Source organism: Chlamydotis macqueenii, chromosome 2 (assembly GCF_036417535.1).
Source record: "Chlamydotis macqueenii isolate bChlMac1 chromosome 2, bChlMac1.mat, whole genome shotgun sequence".
NCBI classification, from domain to species: domain Eukaryota; kingdom Metazoa; phylum Chordata; class Aves; order Otidiformes; family Otididae; genus Chlamydotis; species Chlamydotis macqueenii.
Window position 1 is genome coordinate 86,716,031 of NC_141557.1, and position 22,814 is coordinate 86,738,844.

Consider the following 22,814-nt stretch of genomic DNA (forward strand, 5'->3'; position numbering starts at 1 on the left):
GTTCCAAATTATTTAAAAAAAAACCAAAAAACAAAAAACCAAAACCAAAGTGATTTTTATTTGGTTAAAGTACTTATTCATACACATTTGGGAAGTAGCATATATATCACCTCAAAGTCTCCTAGTGACTTGTCATGATGACACCTTCGGAATATTTAATTGAAGAAGATACTGCAGGAGACCTGGTAACAACCTATGTATTTTCCTTCTTTAAATGGTAAAGAAGGTGCAAGTGTATAAATTCTCTTTTTCTCTCAATACTACTACAGAGACTGTCTCACCACTTACAGTCCTGCCCTTAAAAGAAAATTATTCTACAACAAAACAAAGGAAATGGCAATCTCTGTCATTTAAATACAAGTATTTCTACAATTTATATTTTACACTATTACAGTTTGATGGTGTACCATTAAAATGAGACAGTTTTCCATGTTTTCCCTTTTTAACTTTAAACAACGATTTCAAAACATCTGCCATTGTTGAGCACGGCAACATGCAGAGCTGTTTTTAATCGCAGTTTTACAATAATAGACTTACCTGGTAAGGTAAGGCAGATAAGACTAGCAATCAGTAATGTTATGCACATGAAAACAATCAAAAGAAATATCTGAAAGAGGGAAAAAAAAGAGAAACTGTTTATAAGAACTTACTTAATCAAAGCAAAAAAAAAAAACCAAACATATGAAAAAGATGTATCATCCTAGAAAGGCCACTAGACTAGAACGTTCAAATGCCAGCTGATGTTTCACTGTATACATAAATTGGTGATAAGAAACCTATCCATAGTAGAAACACACAACACTGTAGGTGTGCTGCATTTTCTAAGAATTCGCATCTGTTGTCAAAACGGCAAAAATTAATTTTTAAATACAGAATGACTGAAGTTCTTTGTTACAGTACATAAAAAAATAATTTCTTTATTTCTACACTGACCAGCATGACTCAATTACCCTGAAAGGTTTCTAGTTCTGTATGCCACATAAGCGAGACAGTAGTTTTATAATAAGGAAAACCTTGCTGAGAAAAGTTCTTCCAGATGCCCTCAGGTTTATGTGACCAGCAGCTGACGGCAAAGCTGGTGGCTCCTTAGTGAGGTTTACATCTTATCAAAGAGTTCTCATGTACTTAACTTCTTTAAATATTTGAATGTCTCAAGAACCACGTGCTATGAAGTTCTGCTTCACTAAACACTAAAGCCACACAAAAAGCAAGCTTACTATAGGAAAATTAATACCTTATCATAACAGACTAAGAGAAAGTTAAATCTTTAACACATTCTCCTTGATGAGACTTTTGGGGACAATGTAGAACAGTCTCATCTCTAGGTCAGCATCTTCAGCACTGCTTAAAGGAAGGAAAATCTTGTGATTTTCCAGACATTAGCCTGTGTGAAGAGGGATGATTCCACCATATCCAGTTACTTGCCAGGTAACAGCCACATACCCTTTTTCCACACAGAATATTCTGTGGGTTAGGGATCCCAAATGACAGAAAGAAGAAAACCAGAGCAGCTGACAACTAGACTGAAGGTGAAAAAAAAAAAAAAAAAAAAAGCTCCTCAATGGTGAGGAACGCATGATGTAACTTGCTTGGGACCAATACTGTCTAAGTAGTTACTTAGGGAATGCTGGGGAAAGAGTCCATGTGGACAACACATGAAGGACTAAAGCTGATATGAAGCTTTACCATACACAGCTGCTTCTTGGATCAGTGAGCAAGAGAACGTACAAGAAGAGTAACTCTTGACTTGGACCTAAACAATACATAGGCAGCTAGTCACTCATATCACAGAAGCAGCACTGAGAGTGACTGCAACATAGTCAGACTCAAAGATGTTCCAAGGACAACCCTCTTCTGCAAAATCCACCACAAAAATATTTTTAAAAAGCAAACTAGGTAAAATAAGGACATCTATTAAAAGAATATTGAAAATAGTAGTAAAAAGAAAAAATGCTCTCAGAAGATGCATTTAGATATACTGAAGTTAAGGTATGGCACAAACCCACACTACTAATTCTAAGACTTTAAAAAAAAAAAAAGTATGCCCAAAGTTGTCACAGTAAACATTAAAATAAAAATGGCTTTCAGAAGGTATTTACAGAAGTTGGAAATAAATCCACAAGGGGGAAAAAAAAAGAAAAAAAAAAAAAAAAGGCAGAAAACAAACTCTGGTAAGTGAAATTCAAAACCACAGTAGGACAAGCCAAAAGCAATTTCAGAAATAACACACCAAGTCTATGAAAAGTAATAAGTTTATTTTTATACATAGTTTTTTTTGTTTTTTTTTTTTTTTTAAGGATCAGCAATAAAGTAACAGAATCTAAGAATCCTCAGAAGAAAGCTTGCCAGAGAGTTTGCAGGCTCTGCTGACAACTATGGATTATGAAAGGAAGGCTAAAGGAAGACAAGGCAGTAACAGGAAAATTCAGCAAATTCTACACATCAGCATTTGTTCTGGAGAGGCTTTTGGAGGTCCCCACAAGAAAAGCTTTGTTTAAAAAACGAATGAGTTGGGAGAATTACCTAGATTGCCTGATAAAACTAGTGACAGGGTTATATGTAGAATAATTAATCTAAAAATCTGACCTTTTAATTTTGAGATTAACAGTATGTACTTAATTAAATAATAATAATAAAAAAATCAAAACCATAGTTTTACATGCTTATTTCTAAATGAAATAACATGAAGGATTAGTTCTTATTACTTGCTCAATCCATATGGACACGATGAGTGAGTTCTGGTGGAAAATATTAATACATAATAAAAACCTGAATATAAACCATCTTCTTCTAGGTTCCCAAAACTTAGTTAAAATGAAAAAAAAATAATGAAAGCATAGAAGAAATCTGATGTTTACACTGTTGTTTTCCTTCTCAAATGCTTAAAATCCCAATTGAGAAAGTAATTAAAATACATTTTGTTCCATAGTGGAAATCTGGGCGGGAGACAAATTGTTCTTAAGATGAACTTATCCAAGCAGAACCAAGATCAATACACCATAACTCAAACTGAATCACCTACAGTGATCCTGAATGATTCCATATTTCGAACAAGTGGAACCAGGGACATTGAATCATATTCAATGTGTTTAAAACTGTTGTCATCAAGAGGTATGAGAAGCACTTGCACAATGGAAAGAAATTCAGTTAAATCATATTTTTTTATTTCTACATTCTATAGAAGTCTCTAAAGAACAACTTAATGTCTAGATGAAGGTAAGTAGACCAGAAAAAAAAAAAAAAAGTCTCTGACAGCTGACTATGGAACTGCTTAGCTATTATCACCAGTTCAAGGTCAGCACCCCAGATGACTGAAAGCGTATACTTTGCAGTAGTTTGAGAGGGGGAGATGATTTCAGCACACATCTTTATCCAACGGCATCCACAAAAATAAGTCCCTATGCTAACACACTCCTTCCTTGAAAGCAGCATGTCCACATCACAGTTGTTATACATTGCCAAGTCGCACTAAGTAAGAGTCCACTTTAATTACCTCCTTAGCAATCGATCAGGGAACTAATTTCAATTCACTCATCTGCCACCCCAGCAACTTCATATGAACTTGACTCAGTCTAAGTGAAAACATCACATGTATCATATTTTCTTTAAAAATCACAATATAAAATCTTACCTGACCTGTCAAACGTGTCTAACTAGTGCCTTCTGCATATTACCTCAGTTTTCAGCTGGAACAGTTTCCTGTTCCAGCCCATGGTGTGTGTTCTAGCACAGCCATTAATACTAAGAAGGGAAGAACAGAGCCATTGCCACAGAAAGAATATCAGCACCACTCCTTTTAACAGTAACGAATATTTATGCTAGATTAAAAAGTGTATGCTGTGCCTTCCTGTTCTGACCAAACTGAGGTAGCAGCAGCTGCCATGAGGGGCAAATTCATTCTGCTTCACTAGCCTTTTCATGCCCGAGTTACTTCCTCCCACCGTTTCCTCTACAACATTGTTGTAGCTCATGCCTTCCTGTGAAGAGCCATTTTAGAGGGCAAAAACAGCAGTGGAAGGAATTAACTCTGCCTCCCCACCCAAAAAGCTCCAAGTTCAAACACTCAGAAGCTCAACAACTGTGAAATCCTAAAACACTTTCAATTTTGCTTTCTTTTCTACTAGGTTGAGATTTATGGGATAAAAAACCCCACTCAAACTATTTTGTACATTGGTATGAGAATTCTGGTAGATTTAGCATTTTAAGGAAATGTCAGAAGCAATACTGCACTGTTCTAACTTTAGTCATTATTTGCATTCTTGAGCTATACTTGAAACCATGGTAAATGAGCTGTGTTTAAGTTTATATTTTATTAACTCAGAGTTCTAGTAACAACAAAACTATCTAGTTTGACCTAAATATTATTCTAGAAAGTTAAGTATTTGCCAACAATATTTCCTTTCTAATTGTAAGGATTTAGAACTTTCAATTATTATAACACCTTTCTATGTTTAATATTGATGCAACAGAACTCCATTTAATTTCTTAATAATGCAAAAAAGTTTAAAATACACTTCAGCTACAAGATCCAAGTATCCCTCTTAAAAGCCATGCCTTGTTTAGAGACACGTCTGAACTATCTGTTTGCTGAGGGGCTATTATATTTCTCTCCATTACTAACTGTTAGGAAAATAAGATCTGAACTAATAGAAAATACACAACATGTATGTGATCTATAAATAAAATGGTAATTGAAGGTTTTAAGTTACATGCTGGAAAAAAAAAAAGAGAAAGTTATTCTCTTATATGTGAGAATAACGGCATCCTGGCTTGCATCAAAAACAGTGTTACTAGCAGGAACAGGGAGGTAATTGTCCCCCTGTACTCGGCACTGGTGAGGCCGCACCTCGAGTACTGTGTTCAGTTTTGGGCCCCTCACTGCAAGAAAGACATTGAGGCCCTGGAACACGTTCAGAGGAGGGCTACGAAGCTGGTGAGGGGTCTGGAGCACAGGCCTTATGAGGAGCGGCTGAGGGAGCTGGGATTGTTCAGTCTGGAGAAGAGGAGGCTCAGGGGAGACCTTATAGCTCTCTATAACTTCCTGAAGGGAGGTTGTAGTGAGCTAGGGGTCGGCCTTTTCTCTCGTGTAGACAGTGATAGAACTAGAGGCAATGGTTTCAAGCTGCGCCAGGGGAGATTCAGGCTGAACATTAGGAAATATTACTTCTCGGAAAGGGTAGTCAGGCACTGGAATGCACTGCCCAGGAAGGTGGTGGAGTCACCGACCATGGGGGTGTTCAAGAAACGTTTGGATGTTGTGTTGAGGGATATGATTTAGCTGAGAAGTATTGGTGATGGTTGGACTGGATGATCTTTTAGGTCTTTTCCAATCTTGATAATTCTGTGATTCTGTGAACTAAGTCTACTTTTTAGAAAGATGCAAACTGTACAAAACACACAACCACATGACCTACCACTTGACTTCTGATAACACATGGGCCAAATCTTTCTTACAAAAAAAACCAAAAAACAAAAACAAAACCCCCCCCCCAAAAAAAACACAAACAAAAAACCCACCCCAAAATTATACCCATTTTCCAAATGCCTTTACCTTTTCTCTCAATGCATTAGATATACCTACCCTGAGCGGGAATTTTAAAGGCCTACGATAAGGCTGGAAACCCACAGGTCCTCCTTGTTGAAGTATGGCTTGATGGGCTGCATGAAGACCTTCTCCCACAACTGGAATGGCATTATTATTGCGAGCATGCTGGTTGTTAGGCTGCTGGTTTGCATTGTTTTCATTCTCTTCCTGGTCACCAAGTAGGTAAGAATGGAGATCTCTGCAACAATCAAAGTTTCAGTTTTGTTCTGTTTGATATGAATAAGAAACTTACGGAAAGATAGCCCTACTCAGAATGAGTACAAGTTGTATGAAACTTATACAGGCATACTGACAGACTCTTGATAAAGTAAAATAAACCATTTTCTGATAATGTACTCAATGTCATCCTAAACACAGAATTGAGAAGCAAAATGTTAGTGGGGATGCAGATTAGAACAGTGGGAATACAGCCACAAATAAAGATCACTTATCCGTCTGACTGCTTTAAAAACATCTGGTATTGAAGTTGTTGTGCATGTAGAAGGAAAATTGCATTGATATTTCAGTTTGTGTAAGTGTAGGCAGTTCAACTGACAGCTTTTATTTTACCACTACTAAGCTGTATTGGAAAAAAGTGCCTTCAAACCTAAACTGTACAAGGACGGTACTGTACTGTTATAGACACGTTTTCAGAAGTACAGAATCTTTCAAAACACTCTAAATTGCTCAAAACCTGTTCACAACTTTTTAAGAACATCAATCCTAGAAAGAGTGAACCTACTTGAAAAAGTGTTCCATTATTATTTCCTGTATACATCACTAGCAAACAGATATTTGAATCTGATTAAAAAAACTCTAAAACTCAATATGAACATTTAGAAGTTTATTTTCCTCAGCTTTACCAAAATTTTTATTAGCAGCAAGATGCATGCAGATATTCTATTGGCAGACAATGAAAACATTATCACAGCAATTTGCTTTTTAAGAAAAGCAGAGGAAAACATTTTCATCTTTGCTCAACTAACATTGATGAAGAGATATTTCACAATGGTTCTTAACAGCTGCAACATTGGAGAAAGCAAAGCCATTTCTCTCATCATCTCCAAAATTCTCTTCTTGCGTCATACTTAAACACTATCAAAATGTGGACGAATTCATTCAAAAAATAACTTTTCAAAATGCAGCAAATGCTGTAATAGTGCACCAAAAGAATTACCTGTGAAAGACTAGTCAAGAAGTAGGTACAACTACAGCTTAGAAGAAGGTACTTCCAAAGGAAACCGCCATGGAAGTTTTTCATCACATATTTATCTATAAAACAGCTATTAAAGCTACTTGTTGGGATAACTGTCTTGAAAGCATGCTGCTTTCACGTTAGAAGGCTAAGCTGGACACAATGCTTGTAGTTGTTTTCGGCCTTCTGTACTTACAGCAAGTATCCAGCAGTAACAGTCCATGCTCGTACAAGACCTTTCAGCCACTGTCTTGTATGTCCTTGTTCTAGCAAAGCTGGAAGCACCACCTGAAGCAAAAGGAGTTCTAGGGAAAGTTCACTTACTGGAGCATCACTAGAAACAATGGGAAGAGCTGAAGTCAAATATAAGGAACATTCTGATTGTAGTCTTTTACACTGATCATATTAACAGCACCACAATTAAAAATATATTGTATACCAACAGGAACAATTCTTAGGTTTTTGCACACATTTTTCCTTATATATTATTCTGAGCACAGGTTAAGTGTTCATGAGTGTTTAGGCACTTAAGTGCACAAGAAATTTGAGAAAAACTGTTGAGAAAGATCCTATCAGAGAGTAAGATTTGCTCTTCTATTTGCTTCTATCGTTGCTGTTTCAATTACTATTTAGAAACAGAAAGATACTGCTGTAATTAAGAAGAAATGCAGTTACAGATGTTCTTTTATTCTTGAAGCAATGATAATCAGGAATGAATGAAAAACAAATATGGCAGCAACTTCACTATCAAAAAGTTGAAGGAGAAAGTGTTTTGAGGGCATAAAAAACCCAAATAGTTATCATTACAAAAGTAATACAAAATTTTTATTTTTCTTAGTAGCTTTTTATTTGTCAAATTGTATGATGTATCCAACATCCTTTATCTTTTTACTTTTCTAGAACAATGAAGTTTAATTGAAAACAAATGAAAACAAATACATACCAAACATCACACTAAATGCTCAAAGAGTGCAAATACACATTTTTATAAATTATAGGGAGACTGAAAAAATATCTTTTTAAAATTAAATGCTTACCTGTAGAGCATAACATTATATGGAAGAAAGTTAGGCAGGAGATACTTAATAATGCGTATAGGAAGCCAGAGCATGAGCAGTACAATTGATCCAAAGACAATCTGCAAGATGGAAGTTAAACAAGTTAGTCTGAATAGCAGAAACAACCAAACCTAGTTTCCCACCCATCTCTCTGACACGTTTCCTGTGTGTGGTGGGTTAGCCCTGGCTAATAGACAAACATCTACCCCTCTCTGGCTTGAATGGGTAGACAATAGAAAGAAGGCAAGAGGACTCATGGACTGGGATAATGACAGTTTAATACAGAAAGCAAAAGCTGTGTGTGCAAGCAAAACAGAAAGAGGATTTCAGTCACTACTTCCCATCAGCAGACAGACGATTAGCAACTTCCTGGAAAGCAGAGCCTCAGCTCAGGAAGACAAATGCCATAACCATGAACACCCCCTCCTTCCTCTTCCTTTCCCACAGCTTTTACTGCTGAGCACAACACCACATGGTATCGAATACCCCTTTGGTCAGTTTGAGTCAGCTGTGCCAGGTGTATTTGCTGGAGGGGCGAGGGAGCAGGGCAAAGGAAAAGCCTTGGTGCTGTGCAAGCACTGTTCAGCCATAGCCAAACACCTGTGTGTTAGCAACGCTGTTCCAGCCACTAATCCAAAGTGCAGAAGGACACAGGCGGCTATGAAGAAAATTAACTCCATCTCAGGCAGACCAGTACACTATGATGTCCTCGCCAAATAGGACTGCGGGTGAATAAGCATTGACTGGGCAGCTGACAGGTAGGATCATGTTGGCCAGTTGTTCTTTCTTCTCCCTTCTCTAATTTTGGATTACTAATTTTGGATTCCTCTTCTTTTCCTAGTGGCTGAGTTTTTAAGCAACTTGCAGAAACCTCAAAAAGGCTTTTCAGTTTGTATTTCCTCACATTTTAAGTTGGCTGAAAGATCAAAATTTACTAGGGGAGAATAGATGCATAAAGACCATGTACTTTTATAAATCTTAATCTGGTTCCTTAAGGAAACAAAAAACTCAAGTACATTTTAAACATTTCATATAAATGCACTACTAGAGACTAAAAATGCAAAAAAAATATAATGTGTTTAGCTATGTAAAAAAGAAAAATCATATCCCACTCTTCTTGAAACTTAATAGTTTATTTTCTACACAAGAAATTTTTTGAAAATATTGAGAAACATAACTTGAAAAGCGTGACCTGCTGTAAATGATCACCATTCTGAGTTCCATATTCTAGTATGAGGCTGGTAAAAGTTCTGAGTTAATTAACTAAGAAACTCAAAAGATGACGTTTAAGTAACCACCAGTTCCAGCACAGTCTGAGAACACATCTTTAAGATCTTTAGTAACAAGGAGATCTTTGCTTATATTTGGGCCACTTGCTGTGTCATGAAGTTTCAGGCAGCTAAAGCATTATGATTATCTAAGGAGAAAATACTCTCAAAGGTGAACAGGTCAGCTCCTCTCAGGTACTGAAGGGCTCTCTAACAGAACTAAGATCTGTCCATGAACTTTTACTGCTCAAAGCACTTTAGGTGTATTAATACAGTATGTCAAATGATAATGTGTCTGGAGAGGGACTTGGAAGCAACAGTGGATGAGAAGCTCAACATGAGCAGGCAATGTGCCCTTGCAGCCCAGAAGGCCAACCGCATCCTGGGCTGCGTCAAGAGGAGCGTGGCCAACAGGTCGAGGGAGGTGATTCTGCCCCTCTACTCTGCCCTGGTGAGACCCCACTTGGAGTACTGCGTCCAGTTCTGGAGCCCCCAATGTAAGAAGGACATGGACCAGTTGGAGCGAGTCCAGAGGAGGGCCACATAGATGATCAGAGGGCTGGAGCACCTCTCTTATGAGGACAGGCTGAGAGAGCTGGGGTTCTTCAGCCTGGAGAAGAGGAGGCTCCAGGGAGACCTGATAGCGGTCTTCCAGTACCTCAAGGGGGCCTACAAGAAAGATGGGCAGAGACTGTTCAGTAGGGCCTGTTGTGATAGGATGAGGAGTAATGGTTTCAAAATAAAGGGAGAGAGATTTAGATTAGATATTAGGAAAAAATGAGGGTTGTAGAACAGTGGAACAGGTTGCCAAGAGAGGTGGTAGATGCCCCAATCCCTAGAAACATTCAAAGCCAGATTGGATGAGGCTCTGAGCAACCTGATCTAGTTAGGGATGTCCCTGGTCCTTGCAGGGGGGTTGGACTAGATGACCTTTGAAGGTCCCTTCCAACCCTAATCATTCTATGATTCTATATGAGTTTTCACAGTTGATGCGACATTTATGTCAAAGACAGCCTAAGATCCTTCCCTTACTGCATGCTAGACAAACTTCAGACAAACAAGCAAAAGGGAAAAAAAAAAAGAAAGAAAAAACCAAACAAAAACTTTCATCGTTTTCGATATCTTACAACAATAATCTGGAAACAGACACCACTGGCTAGATCAGCATACTCCAATCCAAAACATAACTAGACAGTTACTCTACCTTTGCCACACTACTTTAGCTGAATTGAATGCACATTTACTGCAATAACTAAGAGCATGAAGAAGTTATTTACAATATCCATAATAATAAACACTTGTCTGAATACACAAATGTTTCCTGTGGTTTTGAATAAGGTGAAAATATCACAGGAAAAATTTGTTTTGGAAGAGACCTTTAGAGGTGTTCTGGTTTTGTTTAGTAAGGGGGAGCCTAAGGTGGTAGCTTCTGTAGGAAACTGCTAGAAGTCGCTCCCCTTTGTTCAGTGGACTCAGCCGGGCTTAGGGCAGACCTGCTGCTGGCCAAGGCCGAGCTGATTGGTAGCAGAATGTCTCGTGATAACGCCTCTGCGATAAAATATTTAAGAAGGGGAAAAAAAAAAAAAAAAAAAAAAATAAAAAAAGAGAGAAGATGTGGAGCAGCTGAGCGGGGGCAGAGAGGGGGAGGTGCGAGCCTCATGGGCCTTGCAGGCCTCACCCTCTGGCCTCCCGCCGGGCAGCTGACTGGGCCCAACTCGGCCCGGCCTGGCTACAAGAAGTGGAGAGGAGATGAGAAGTGAATAAGATGTAAAAAGGATCCTGAGAGGCGTCTGCCAGCCTGTTGTGAGGAACAGCTGCAGACGCCAAGGTCAGTGAAGAAGGAGGGGGAGGAGTAATGCGGCTCCTGGCCAAGATTCCCCTGCAGCCTGTGGTGACGACCATGGTGGAGCAGATTGTCCCCCTACAGCCCATGGAGGTCCACAGAGGAGCAGAGATCCACCTGCAGCCTGTGGAGGACCCCACGCCAGAGCAGGTGGAGGCCTGAAGGCAGCTGTGGCCTGTGGAGGGCCAGCTGGGACAGCCGTTCTGGAGAGACTGCAACCCATGGAAGAGATGCCACGCCAGAGCAGTTTCACGAAGGACTGTGGCCCGTGGGAGGGACCCCACGCTGGAGCAGAGGAGGAATGCGAGGAGTTCTTCCCCTGACAATGACATAGCGCCATAAAACAACGTGTGATGAACTGACCGCAACCCCCATTCCCTCTTCCCCCTGTGCCGCTCGGGAGGGGAAGGTAGTAGAGATAATGTTAAGCCCGGGAAGAGGGAGGGCTAGGGGGAGGTTATCTTGTTCCCTGTCTCATTCTCCTGCTAGTTTTAGAAATAAATGAATAGTTTTCCCCAAGTCGAGTCTGTTTTGCCTGTGACAGTAACTTTAAGGATTTCTCCCCATCCTTATTTCAAACCTTGAGCCGTTTTTTCTTATATCATCTCCCCCTATTCTCTCGGAGGGTGGGGGGAGCGAGAGAGAGACTGCGTAGTCTGGTCCCGATCCAGGCTGAACTACAACAAGGGGTAAACAACCCAAACCCCCTGCTCTGAGCAGACCCAGCTACATTATGTTGCTCAGAACCCTACCCAGTTCAGTTTTGAGTATCTCAAAAGACAGATTTGGCTGACAACCTGTTCCAGTGTCTAATCACCTTCATGATGAAAATGTTTTTCCTTAAATATGCAGTAGTGTATATGGGAGCTAACATAAGAAGTTTTCTTTCCAAATAAAGAAATACTTGAGAAAAGTCCTTACCACTGATAAGATAAACCTCCTGAGATGTCTGTAAATGGGCAAGTGAATCATTTCCTGCACAGGATTAAAGTCTGGATCATTCAAATTCCTGAGAAACCATAAGACACCAGGTCTCAATACCTGAAGTAGGAAATAGAAAACAATGTATTAGGAGAAAATTATCTTTGTATTCTTTGTTTTTCATTTTGGATAACACTGCTGCAGCAAATAATTTTTAAACATAATACGAGTATTTGAACAAGGCTCAAAAAAAAAAATCATACAGAAATAGAACAAAGGAAGCATTACCATAGAGAAGTAGGGAAGCAATAACCAATTATAAGCTTAGTTTTCAAGTATTAATCAATCTTAAACAACTAAATTTTTTTTAGATTCATTTGAAGGCAACACCTATGTTTCAAGACTCCTTGTAAACTAAAAATCTTTAAGTAAAATATAATTTAAATCATAATTTTCCACTGCAGTAAGCACCAGTGTGGCCCTTTTTACATAAGGCTGAAATCCAGCATACACACACAAAACACAGTAGCAACAATATCCACATGTGAAAGTTTTAACTAACAGTTCAACATGCAAGCTTCTCTAACTATGTTAAATACCAATCTTGTTCTTATATACTTACCTCTCTCAGTAAAAGAATGAAGGATGCAAAATAAAAGACGTAAACCATTCCAACTAACCAGTGCAGAAACATTGTGGTACCTGGGGCAGACTGAAAGCTCAATTCTCTATCTTTCAAAGTGGCATCAAACATCTCCTAGAAGGTCAGTAATAATCAAATAAGAATAAAGTCTGGCAAATCTCCATGGTTACTCATTTTGTTTACCCTAGTTCTTATATACTAATAGATATTTAATTTAAATGTCTGCCTTGTGCTAACACATAAATAATTATAGCATTTAATTTAAAAAGGGGAATAATTTACAATAAGAACAGCAAATAAAGATTAATTTCTGATCAATTTCTTTCTTTTGACAGAAAGAAGAAGGAATTAAACTCAAACACTATCATACACTACGTAAGTTACAAATCAGTTCAAACAAAGTGGCACTGTGATGGAAGCAAATATTTATTCCCTTAAGTAAAATTATATTTCTACTAAGGCTAGAAGAAATTAATTTTCTCCATTTGAAATTAATCACTTAGGGTTTTTTTTAGGACAGAAAAGCTATCCTTCTCAATTCCAAGCAAACACAGCATGTATCTTGTTCAAAACACAAAGAGACTGAACAACTGTTAAAATATGAAGTCACTGCCATTTCACATAAGATGGCTACATAAAGAAGTTTATTCAGTACACAAGTTTGCCTATAAGTAAGTTCATTATCATAGTGGTCTTGTAAATGCAGTAAAAACGATTAGGATCTTATTATTTTAATAACAGCGGATCTTATTATTTTAATAATAGCATATTAGTTTGTATTTAGTAACATAAAGGAAAACAAAATTAGCATTAAGCAGTACCTGAAAAACCCTTTTCCTCTGGAAACACTATGTTTATAAAAACAGAAGAGTGCTGTCAAACTCATACCAACAACTCTTCTCCTCAGAACTTTTGTTCCTTTAAACATTGTTAAAAAATAATTAATCCCATTTATTCCCATTCTTACCAAAGAGCATATATCCAGCCACCAGCCACAGATGAGAGGAAACACACCAATTTCAACCACCACTAACAAGGAAACCTTTAGGAAAAACAGAGAAAAGAACATCTCACTAGTTTAACAGAAATTGCTAAGAAAATTATAATGTAAGCTTAAATTGAGAGGGGTTTTTTTGCTACAAATAAAAAACCAGGATTACCTTGACAACAATATAGCAAACTCCTAATAAACGACGTGATCGCTGGAACTTAACAAGTGCTGCCAAACCCTGAAGAGTTTTGTCAAGAAAATAACACTGAAAAATACTTTATAACGTAGTTTTATTAATATGAAACACTGTATTAGGTGGCTTTTAGCAACAGGAAATTTTATAAAAGACAAAATTGAAATAGGACGAACATATTTTATTAGGGCTCTATTTTCAAAATTGTCTGTGACTCTGGAAGACAGTCTTGACTGACTTGACCTGTTGGATAACCTCCCCAAATATGCATCTAAACTAAACAAATTAATAAATAAATAAATAACAATACTACCACCCTTCTTAAACCAAACATCCAAAATTTTTCTCAAGAAATAAACAGCTGCCTTTGAAAATGTCTGCCATGCGTAAGCAAGTTTCAAAACTGAAGGCCTACCTTAAATGGTAGCTTTGATTTTCATGCAGCCTGAAACAAACTCTTACCTGGATGCATATTACATTTTGGGAGTTTTTTTTTTTGTTTTGTTTTGGTTTTTTTGTTTGTTTTTTTTTTTTAAGGAGGCAAAACAGAGACATATCACTCAACTGTTCTACCACATTTGCAATGCACATTGGTATGGTGTGCTCTAAGGTTGATGTTAGCTTTGTATACTCCTGAACAGAGAACTGCCAACAAACATTTATTTTTTCAAACTGAAGTTGCTGTAGTCCATTTGAAAAGACACAGCTAGAATGCAGACTTTTAACTTGTGACCAAATCCTTCTAGCTTTCAGGACTCTCCCATTACTTAATTTTCTCTGTTATACTGAGGTTTATGCCCTGAAAAAAATCCTTGCTGCAAACTGTCAGTGGTTCAGAGACATAAAAGAGAAAATAAATACACTCTAAAGATCTGGCAGGATCAAAAAGATGTGAATATATTTCCCACAACACCTTACACATTTTCATAATCCCATTTCTCTTTCTGCTGCAACTACGTAGCCTACAGCAATAGCGTAAGGACAGTGAGAAAAAAAACAAAACTAAAACCAATGGTTCTACACTCACCTTCTCAGACAGACCTTTAAAATTCATTTGGAGGCCTTCAAGCAAGCATTAAAGCCTATACTTTTGTGTTGTTAAACATGTGCAGGTATTCTGAAGAATGCAATCATGCCAACAACTTTTAAATGTCTTAGAGAACAGAAGATATCTTTTATTCTAATTTTACCAAAAGAGCAGAGCAAAATGCTAAGTTAATTGCATCTGCATCATGGCTGTGCCTCCTCAAAATATATCCAGAAAAATGACTGACAAATAAAATCTGAACCAGGTAGCTACTAACAAAAGGATACATGACAAACAATTAGAGTCACTGCTAGCAGAACATATCCAACTATAGTTGTAATCAGGCCTTCAAAGTGAGATGCTTGAACCTGGAGAGGAAGGAACAAAAGGGAAATTTTAACAGTGTCTTAAAAGATTACAGCTCTTTTGTATGTAATTAAGATAAATTCCAAATCTCAGCTCTTCAAGAATGACAATCTTCTTTAGTTTTTACATATTTTAATAATCTACTACATTTTTGGTGTCTCCCTCAGGAGCAGAAAATATTTACATTAACTGGAAAAGTCTAACAACTACTTTCTTCAAACATGAAACAACCTCTACATATGAAACAAAACATGTCACTTTACACTACCTCACTACCTCCTAGCTTTCATTACCTATTATAATTAACTTAACTTTGAACATTACTCAGTACACAAATTAAAAATGTACATGAGGACAAGAAGCTGTTAAAAAACCCCAAAACATATCCTTTTAAATGTAAATAATGGAGGAAGAGGGAAAGAGTGAGAGAATATTTTTCATTATAGATTAAAAAAAGGTTTGAGGAGAAAAAGTGAGAAACGCTCCACGTTACTTTTGCGATCACAGATAAAAGTGGAAGAATGCTACAAAAACATTGTGATTAAATAAATAGCAGCAGGTTTTTTTTAATTTTTAAACTATAAAACAGTACTTACATATTCCTCAAAGCCAAGGCCAACAATGGAGAAGTGACCAATGTGGTACGGACAAAATGCTGCATAATGTAAGCAGAAAGAAGGGGAAAAAAGGCCATGAAAACTGCTAAATGGACCATAATTTACAGGATCTGTATTGTAATATGGTAATTATTCTACCTTTCATCAATTGTGTGAAAAAAAAACCTAAGAAATTACTTTCCAACAAATATTTGCAAGTGTTATATTTCTACAATTTTACAAACACTGAAAATCAGATCAGAGTTCACACTGAAAGACTTCAAACAATATGAAACTACAAAGAGTAAGAGGGCAGTCTTTTCCTTCTTAGTTCATCTTGCTGTGTGTAAATTAATTGAGGTTTTCAGTCTTACGTACTAGGATGCTTATTAGTCACATAGACTTCTGTAGGAACCTGTTCTGTGTATTTAGTCTTTCCCATGTACTGAAAGACTTCAGTAGTCATTTTTCATCTTGCTTCAGCAAGATTTCAGGTTTAGTGCTTTAACTCTTAAGCACACTGTGAAAAATGCAAGCCCTGCAGAAATTTGCAAAGGGAAGAGAAGGTGAGGGGGAGAAAGACATTGCTCCAGTGAAGGGATGAGGAGCAACTGTGAAGTCTTTTACTTTGAATTAACGTAGTAAGAACTGTCATCATTCCCAAGAACTCTACCTTGCCAATTCTGAGGTCTCAGGAGGAATGAATTAAAAAACACAGAACTTTCCTCATTTTTGGACACCTGTGTATTTGCAACGGGATCAAGTAGTTGTTTTGCCCACTTTGTGGTCTTCTAACCAGGCTACTAAGGACTACAGAATTCAACATCGTTTTCCTACAAGAGTAGAGGGAGTCAATCGGAAGTAAAGAGGCTGTCATTACTGCCTTTACTGTATCATGATAATCCACTCTGGGGACTACTGTAGACTAAATTTATCTTCAAATTAAAAGCCTGAAGGTTTTTTCTCTCCCTCTTATTTCCATAGGACTAATATGTAAAAAAAAACCTAGGAAAAGATTTAGCAGGACTTATATCACCCTAATCAATGATCAGGAAGTTTTCATTTATGTCCCTTTCAGAGAAATCAGCAGTTACTGGGAACAGCCAAAATTTAAAAGATGAAAGGGAGGACTTGAGCTCTTCCTGTTCACTAAGAACAAGAGAAAGAAAAACATGAAAAAACCAAACAAAAAACCAAAAACACAAAACCAAAACAATCCCAACCCAAAAACCACACTCAACTCCTGTAGACATCAGACTCATGACTTAAAAGTTGTATCTTTTCTTTCTGACTGTTTTATGAGATTGTAGTGTACAGTTCATCGTGTTTTTTAAGTAAGTTTCTTTAAAACAGAATTTCTAATAGATCCTTTTGAAATAAAAAGCATGAAGGAGCACAAACTCCTCTGGGAGTACTAAAATGAGCTACAGAAAATATATGAGAAAATCACAGGAGAATTTCCAGGCCAGTAATTAAGGTTCTGAATGCTTTCCTTCTGTTTTATCTTTTCTAAAGGACCTCCTGTGACATTTGAATTCACCAGGACTACAACTATGAATAACTAGAGATTTGGCAGGTGTAAATTAGGCAGTATTACTTAGTGAGAAAGATACTAAAAATAGGCTTGAGAGGCACAAGTTAAATTCCCACATCTCCTGCTCACTTGCTTGGGAAAGTCATTCCCCTTCTCTTCTATACTTGTCAGTTTCCCACTTGTTAAAGCACACTTAGAGCTACTGAAAACACATCTATATGACAATCAGATTAATTATTCTTATTACTCACATTATTGCATTTAAATCAAGGATTTAGAAATTTCACAGTAGTTACATACCTATTAAAAAAGCGTAAGTCTTATAGCAGCTAAAAACCTAATTAACTTCTGATAACTACAGATTTTAAAAGACCAATTACTAAAAATAATTCAAGTATTTTCCAGTTTATTCAAATTATTATAATTTTTTTTGTAAATTAAGTATACATGATAATTTTTTTTCTTTTGATCTGCTGATTCATTTCAGTAACTAGATGCTCAAGTCACTGGTTCAGTATTGTGAGCAAAAATTTCTTATTTACACTATGACTTCAGTTTTCAAAGCTCAAACTTTTCTTCCAAGAAAGATCACTCAAAAAAACAAAGCCACATAACCAATCCTTTTCTAAACTGATAATTCAGAGCAAGTGAGTTTGTGTGTCTACACAGTCAGCTATGTTTCCATGAGCTCCTCTCCCTCCCAGTTTTGAGCTCCAAAAATGGATTATTGATGGAAAAAGTTATTTAACTATATATCTAGTGAAAACTATAAGGAAAAAAAATTCTAGCCATTCCTAAAAGTACTGCATTTGCTCATAAATTAAATTCAGGAGGCTCCTCCTTTAATTTAACAGTATTCCAAACAAATATTATTTTCTGTGCTTTGGTTGACTCAAGCTTTTGGTAGATTTCCTATTTTAAAATTATTCACTTAAAGAAATCAAAATTACAAAACTAGAAGCAATAAAGATTTATTATATTCCCAGTTCCATTTGTGGTTCCATTTTTAGATGTCACAACTTAATTGAGAGAACAGTATTAAAATTAACCTGCATTATCACTTCACTAAGAAGGATATTTTTAAAACCTAAAAGCAAATGATACTTACCAAAAACAAGTATGAACAACGTATTTAAAGATACCACCCAAAAGACATGTTCCTGCAAGGGGTATGGGGGAAGGAGAGAGGAAGATGACAAGGAAACCATACATAAATATCAGTCATTTAAATAAGTAATTTTACTTTTGTATCTAAACTTCTTTTTTCAACTGCCTATTGCTACCAGAACTTGCACATCTCACATTAGAGCCAGGAAATCTGCTCTAGCACAAAGACTGAAATATGTACGACAAGGCTATGAAAGCATCTGTTTACATTCATGGACATTTACCTAGAGAAGAACATTTATATTTACTTTAATACTCTTATTTTGTAAAAATAAGGTTTTATTTTAAAATCAATATATAGTTCTACCCTTAAAAAACATTTCATGAAATGTACATGGTTATCTGTTTTATAAATGAGAAAGTGTTCATCTGAACTTTTAACAATTGGACTTTGTCACAATAAATCCATTAACAAAACTGACAGCCTCACTTTAGAAGTGACAGCACATTTCTATTTTTTAATGTTATTTTTAGCCAAGATGTAAATTCAGCCATAAGTACACTGGAATTTTAATTCTTTTGATATTACTATTTAGGGTCAATCACTAATGACAAAATAAGCTACATTGTTTTAAATATGAGACATTACATAAAAATGAGACATTTTATTTCAGACATGAGACATCCACTACAGTATCTAATATACACATTCATATAATGATACTTCTTTCCCACATTAAAGACAGTAAATTTATACTGTTGGAAGGGAGCATTGAGCTTTCCCCCCCCACTTAAAAATATAAATGACTTCTCTTTTTAAAATAAGTCATCTGGCAGATGACACCCAATGACCGTAGCTGTGATGGGTTAAAGTTTTGTTGTCATTGTCTCTTTGCACGCTCTCTCCCCTGACTCTGAAGTCAGAGCTAAACATCTCCAACAGTCAGGCAGGATGGGCGCAGATAGAGCCCTTCAAATAAAGTAAAACAAAGCCCACTGGAAGATATGAATTATATATGTAAGAGTTTGTCAGGGAGATAATCAGACAAGTTCACCCACAGACAAGTGTTAAAAAGTCAACAGCCTTATTAAGAGTGCTTTGGTAAATTATCATAGATTTTTGGAACCAATTAAAGATATGTACTCCACAAGATAGACTGACTATTGTGAAGATTTTAAAAAACAGATTTGATACTGACATCAATTAAAATAATATTAAAGAGGGGAAAAATTCCAGGGAGGAACAAAAGACCCACCTAAATAAAGTCAAGAAACATACTGAAGATCTTAAATTTTTAAATCTAGTTTACACTAAAAATTCACTAGTGGTGTTCTGACAGTCTTAGGGCAAATCAGAGAAGTTCGAACGAGGACGCTATTCTAATAATAACAAAAAGCAAAACTTAAGACTAGAACAGATACATATTTTCAGTGTATGCTTTCTTAAAGGGTCTATTTTTTATTTACAGGGGAGTATGTGATCCAAAGTTACCTATGTCTTTTAAGAAATCCCACTTTTACACCACACACACAACTACTCTGTGAAACTCCTAAAAAAGACAACTTGCTTGAACATGGACATAATATCAAAGTCTTTTTAAAGGATATATTTCATATGAAAATAGGTACTTCAAATAGCATGACGTAATTTTAAAAAATACAGTTTACTGGAAAAAAGTGTCTTCTACAAAAATTCTTGAAATGCAGAATTTCACTTACAAGAAAAACTAGAGATCCATCAAGTCCAAGCATCTGTGAAGATAAGAAAGTTAATTTTATTTACTCCTCAGAAAAAAAACTAAGGCATCTAAAATAAGCCTCATAGAAACCTCTTTCACTGCAACTTTTAATGTCCAATATGGTCAAAAGCTTTTTTATCAACAGAAACATAGACATTAAGTTCTCATTCAACAAAGTAAGCTCAGTTGATCAGAGGCAGTGATATACATATGGAATACCTTCACACACATGTATTTATATAGGGCAAAACAAATATACAATCAATTCATTTATAGGCTATTTTGTATTTACAAAAGATTTTAATGATTGAACTGTTGTTTTAAAACAAGTTTAAACAACTAATATTAAAACATAAGAGCAATTTTTTTTTTGCTTCCTAATTGCAAAGTATCAGTTTATGCTGCACTGAGAAAAGTCAAAGGTTAATATTTTACCTTCAATGTATAAAAGCAACTAGTAACAGAATAGGGTTGCTACAGTGTGTGTTATTAAGTTTAGAAAACAATTGGTTTACAGCTAGGGAAGACAGAAAACAAATCCTCCACTCTGCACAGCTGTTACAGGAAGGGTCCACAGAACAACTGAAAATAGAGCATCTGTTAAAAAAAGCCTCTTCTTTCCCCCCACTTCAAGGATTTCCTGCTAGGCACTCCTACTCCATGATTACTTGCATAAAATACCAGGTTCAAGGTTATTTTGGACCAGGATGTTGATATTAAACGTCCACGTTTTACAAAGTAAACCAAGACGCAAATATTATTGAAAATTCAGAAAGCTTGCATGCTATTTTCACAAGATGAAATAGCAGAAAAGCGTACCCCACTTTTGATAGTAAATGCCAACTAGATGTCCATTGTCTATGCAAGCACATAGGATTGGATACTGTCATGAAAGTTTGCTGAAACAGATTTCTATATTTATGAAGAAACATCAGAATACGTTCAGTTAGGAGTACATCAACATTTCCAAGACCATAAATTGGGTTCAGAAATAGAGCACTTTTGACTTGAGATACACAGTAGAATGCTTCAGAAATCTGAACTTATGTATGCCCTTTTTAACTAAAAATCTTTCAAAACCAACTAAGACGTTTTCACTAGATACAAAACAAAGACTAAGACCCGTCCCTTGTGATGAAAACTGTATTTCTACTACACTGCAATCAAGGCAACAACTACATTACAGCCTAGGAATACAGTGACTAGCTATACAACTTTCTGCCATAGGCACTAGTAACCCTGGTCAATTGCCTGAAGGTGCTGTATCTACCTTCGGGTGGAACTTGCCGCATGTGCAGATCTGAACCCAGGCCTTGGCTACCTCTAAACCAGCTACAAAAAACTAGGTCTTGAGTTTCTACACTGCTTTATGCTAGTGTACATGCATCTCATGCTCTGTGATCCATAAATAAGACAAAAGCAATAGTATATTAAAATGCTCCATCGTTTAAGAAATACATTTGTCTTTTGCAAATATGTAAATAAAGCAAATTAACAAAAATTTCTGATTTTCTCTTTTATTTAATAATGCTTTCATGAATAGAAAAATGAAACATTAAACTATATATAATGCAACACCTATGTGCTCCTAATCTGGCCTCAATGCATCCTCAATCCTCAATGCAAACTGCAATTCATTTCTAAACCTGCCCAAGTTGAAGACTTCAGAAAAATCCGTGCTAAAACATATTTTAAGCTGCTACTACATTTCAAATAAAAGAAGTGTCTTTTTGATAGTTAAAAAGTATTGTAACATTTTGTTTTTAATACAATTACTTTTTTAGGTAACTAAAGCCTAAACTCCAGCTTTCACACTGGAAACCAGTATCCAAATCTGTCCCAAAAGGATTTTAAACACAGCAATACTACAAATCATTTCAAGTATGTGTCTGAATTATTCAACTCAAGAAAATTATTCTTACTCACTCGCTCCCAAGTAAGCTCTTCTGCTGCTCGATCCCATTCCAAAGCATTCCAGTTCATGTCATCTGAAGAGACAGAATATTAAGTGTATAATATTCAACTTGTAACTGCTGATAGCTTTTCAGCAAGCAAATGCTTTACCACTCAAAAGAAATATATGAAATTTGCAAAAGCAAGATAAATAAGCCAAAGTTGGAATTTACACAGCCACCTTGAATTATGACAGTTCTATTTTCAATGGTTTCATGTATATTTAAAAAGAACTAGAACATTACTGTTTCAAGTCACCTGTTACCTTGTGCTCCATTGTTGGCATCTGCTGCATCTTCTACTACAGCATCTTCTTCATCTTCATTATCCTCCTCCTCTTCATCTACTTGTTCTTCTTGAATTTCAGGGTTCTCACCTACAACTACATTCTCAGCAGCCGGGTTCGCAGGTTGATCATGCACAGCGTTTTCAACACCTCCATTTACAACAGCCTGAGCCTGCAGGAACAGGATTCAGTATTCAGTTACATTGATCAACCTCTCTCCATACTTTTACCCTCTATATAGAAAAAATGATTAGTATTAGAAAACGTTAACAATGTATTTTTTAAGATAAACATTAAATTTGGGACCACTAAACCTTTTTAAAAAGGAAGAGAAGCATTCAGAATTCTTCACAGAGTAGCTAAGGTTGGACAGGGTCTCTAGAGATCATCTAGTCAATCCATCTACTCAAAGCAGGGTCAGCTAAAGCAGATTGCTCAGTGCAGTTTCCAGTTGTCTTTTGAGTAACTCCAGACATGGAGACTTCACAACCACTCTGAGCAACCTGTTCG

The 22,814-nt window shown here is 36.4% G+C and overlaps 1 protein-coding gene across 4 annotated transcripts in view; it reads right to left on the reverse strand.

The window, feature by feature from the left end:
• MARCHF6 (membrane associated ring-CH-type finger 6) overlaps positions 1–22,814 on the reverse strand; it is a 53,718-nt gene that overhangs the window by 11,664 nt on the left and 19,240 nt on the right. For all 4 annotated transcript variants that reach the window (XM_086740407.1, XM_086740405.1, XM_086740404.1 and 1 more), the window contains exons 7-20: positions 22,284–22,476; positions 21,992–22,053; positions 20,046–20,078; positions 18,328–18,379; positions 15,686–15,744; positions 15,011–15,091; positions 13,673–13,741; positions 13,480–13,554; positions 12,492–12,626; positions 11,870–11,989; positions 7,817–7,917; positions 6,976–7,113; positions 5,582–5,783; positions 538–607 (exon numbers count right to left, since the gene is read on the reverse strand). In XM_086740407.1, coding sequence (XP_086596533.1) covers positions 538–607; positions 5,582–5,783; positions 6,976–7,113; positions 7,817–7,917; positions 11,870–11,989; positions 12,492–12,626; positions 13,480–13,554; positions 13,673–13,741; positions 15,011–15,091; positions 15,686–15,744; positions 18,328–18,379; positions 20,046–20,078; positions 21,992–22,053; positions 22,284–22,476 — 1,390 coding nt within the window. The remainder of the gene's footprint in view (positions 1–537; positions 608–5,581; positions 5,784–6,975; positions 7,114–7,816; positions 7,918–11,869; positions 11,990–12,491; positions 12,627–13,479; positions 13,555–13,672; positions 13,742–15,010; positions 15,092–15,685; positions 15,745–18,327; positions 18,380–20,045; positions 20,079–21,991; positions 22,054–22,283; positions 22,477–22,814) is intronic.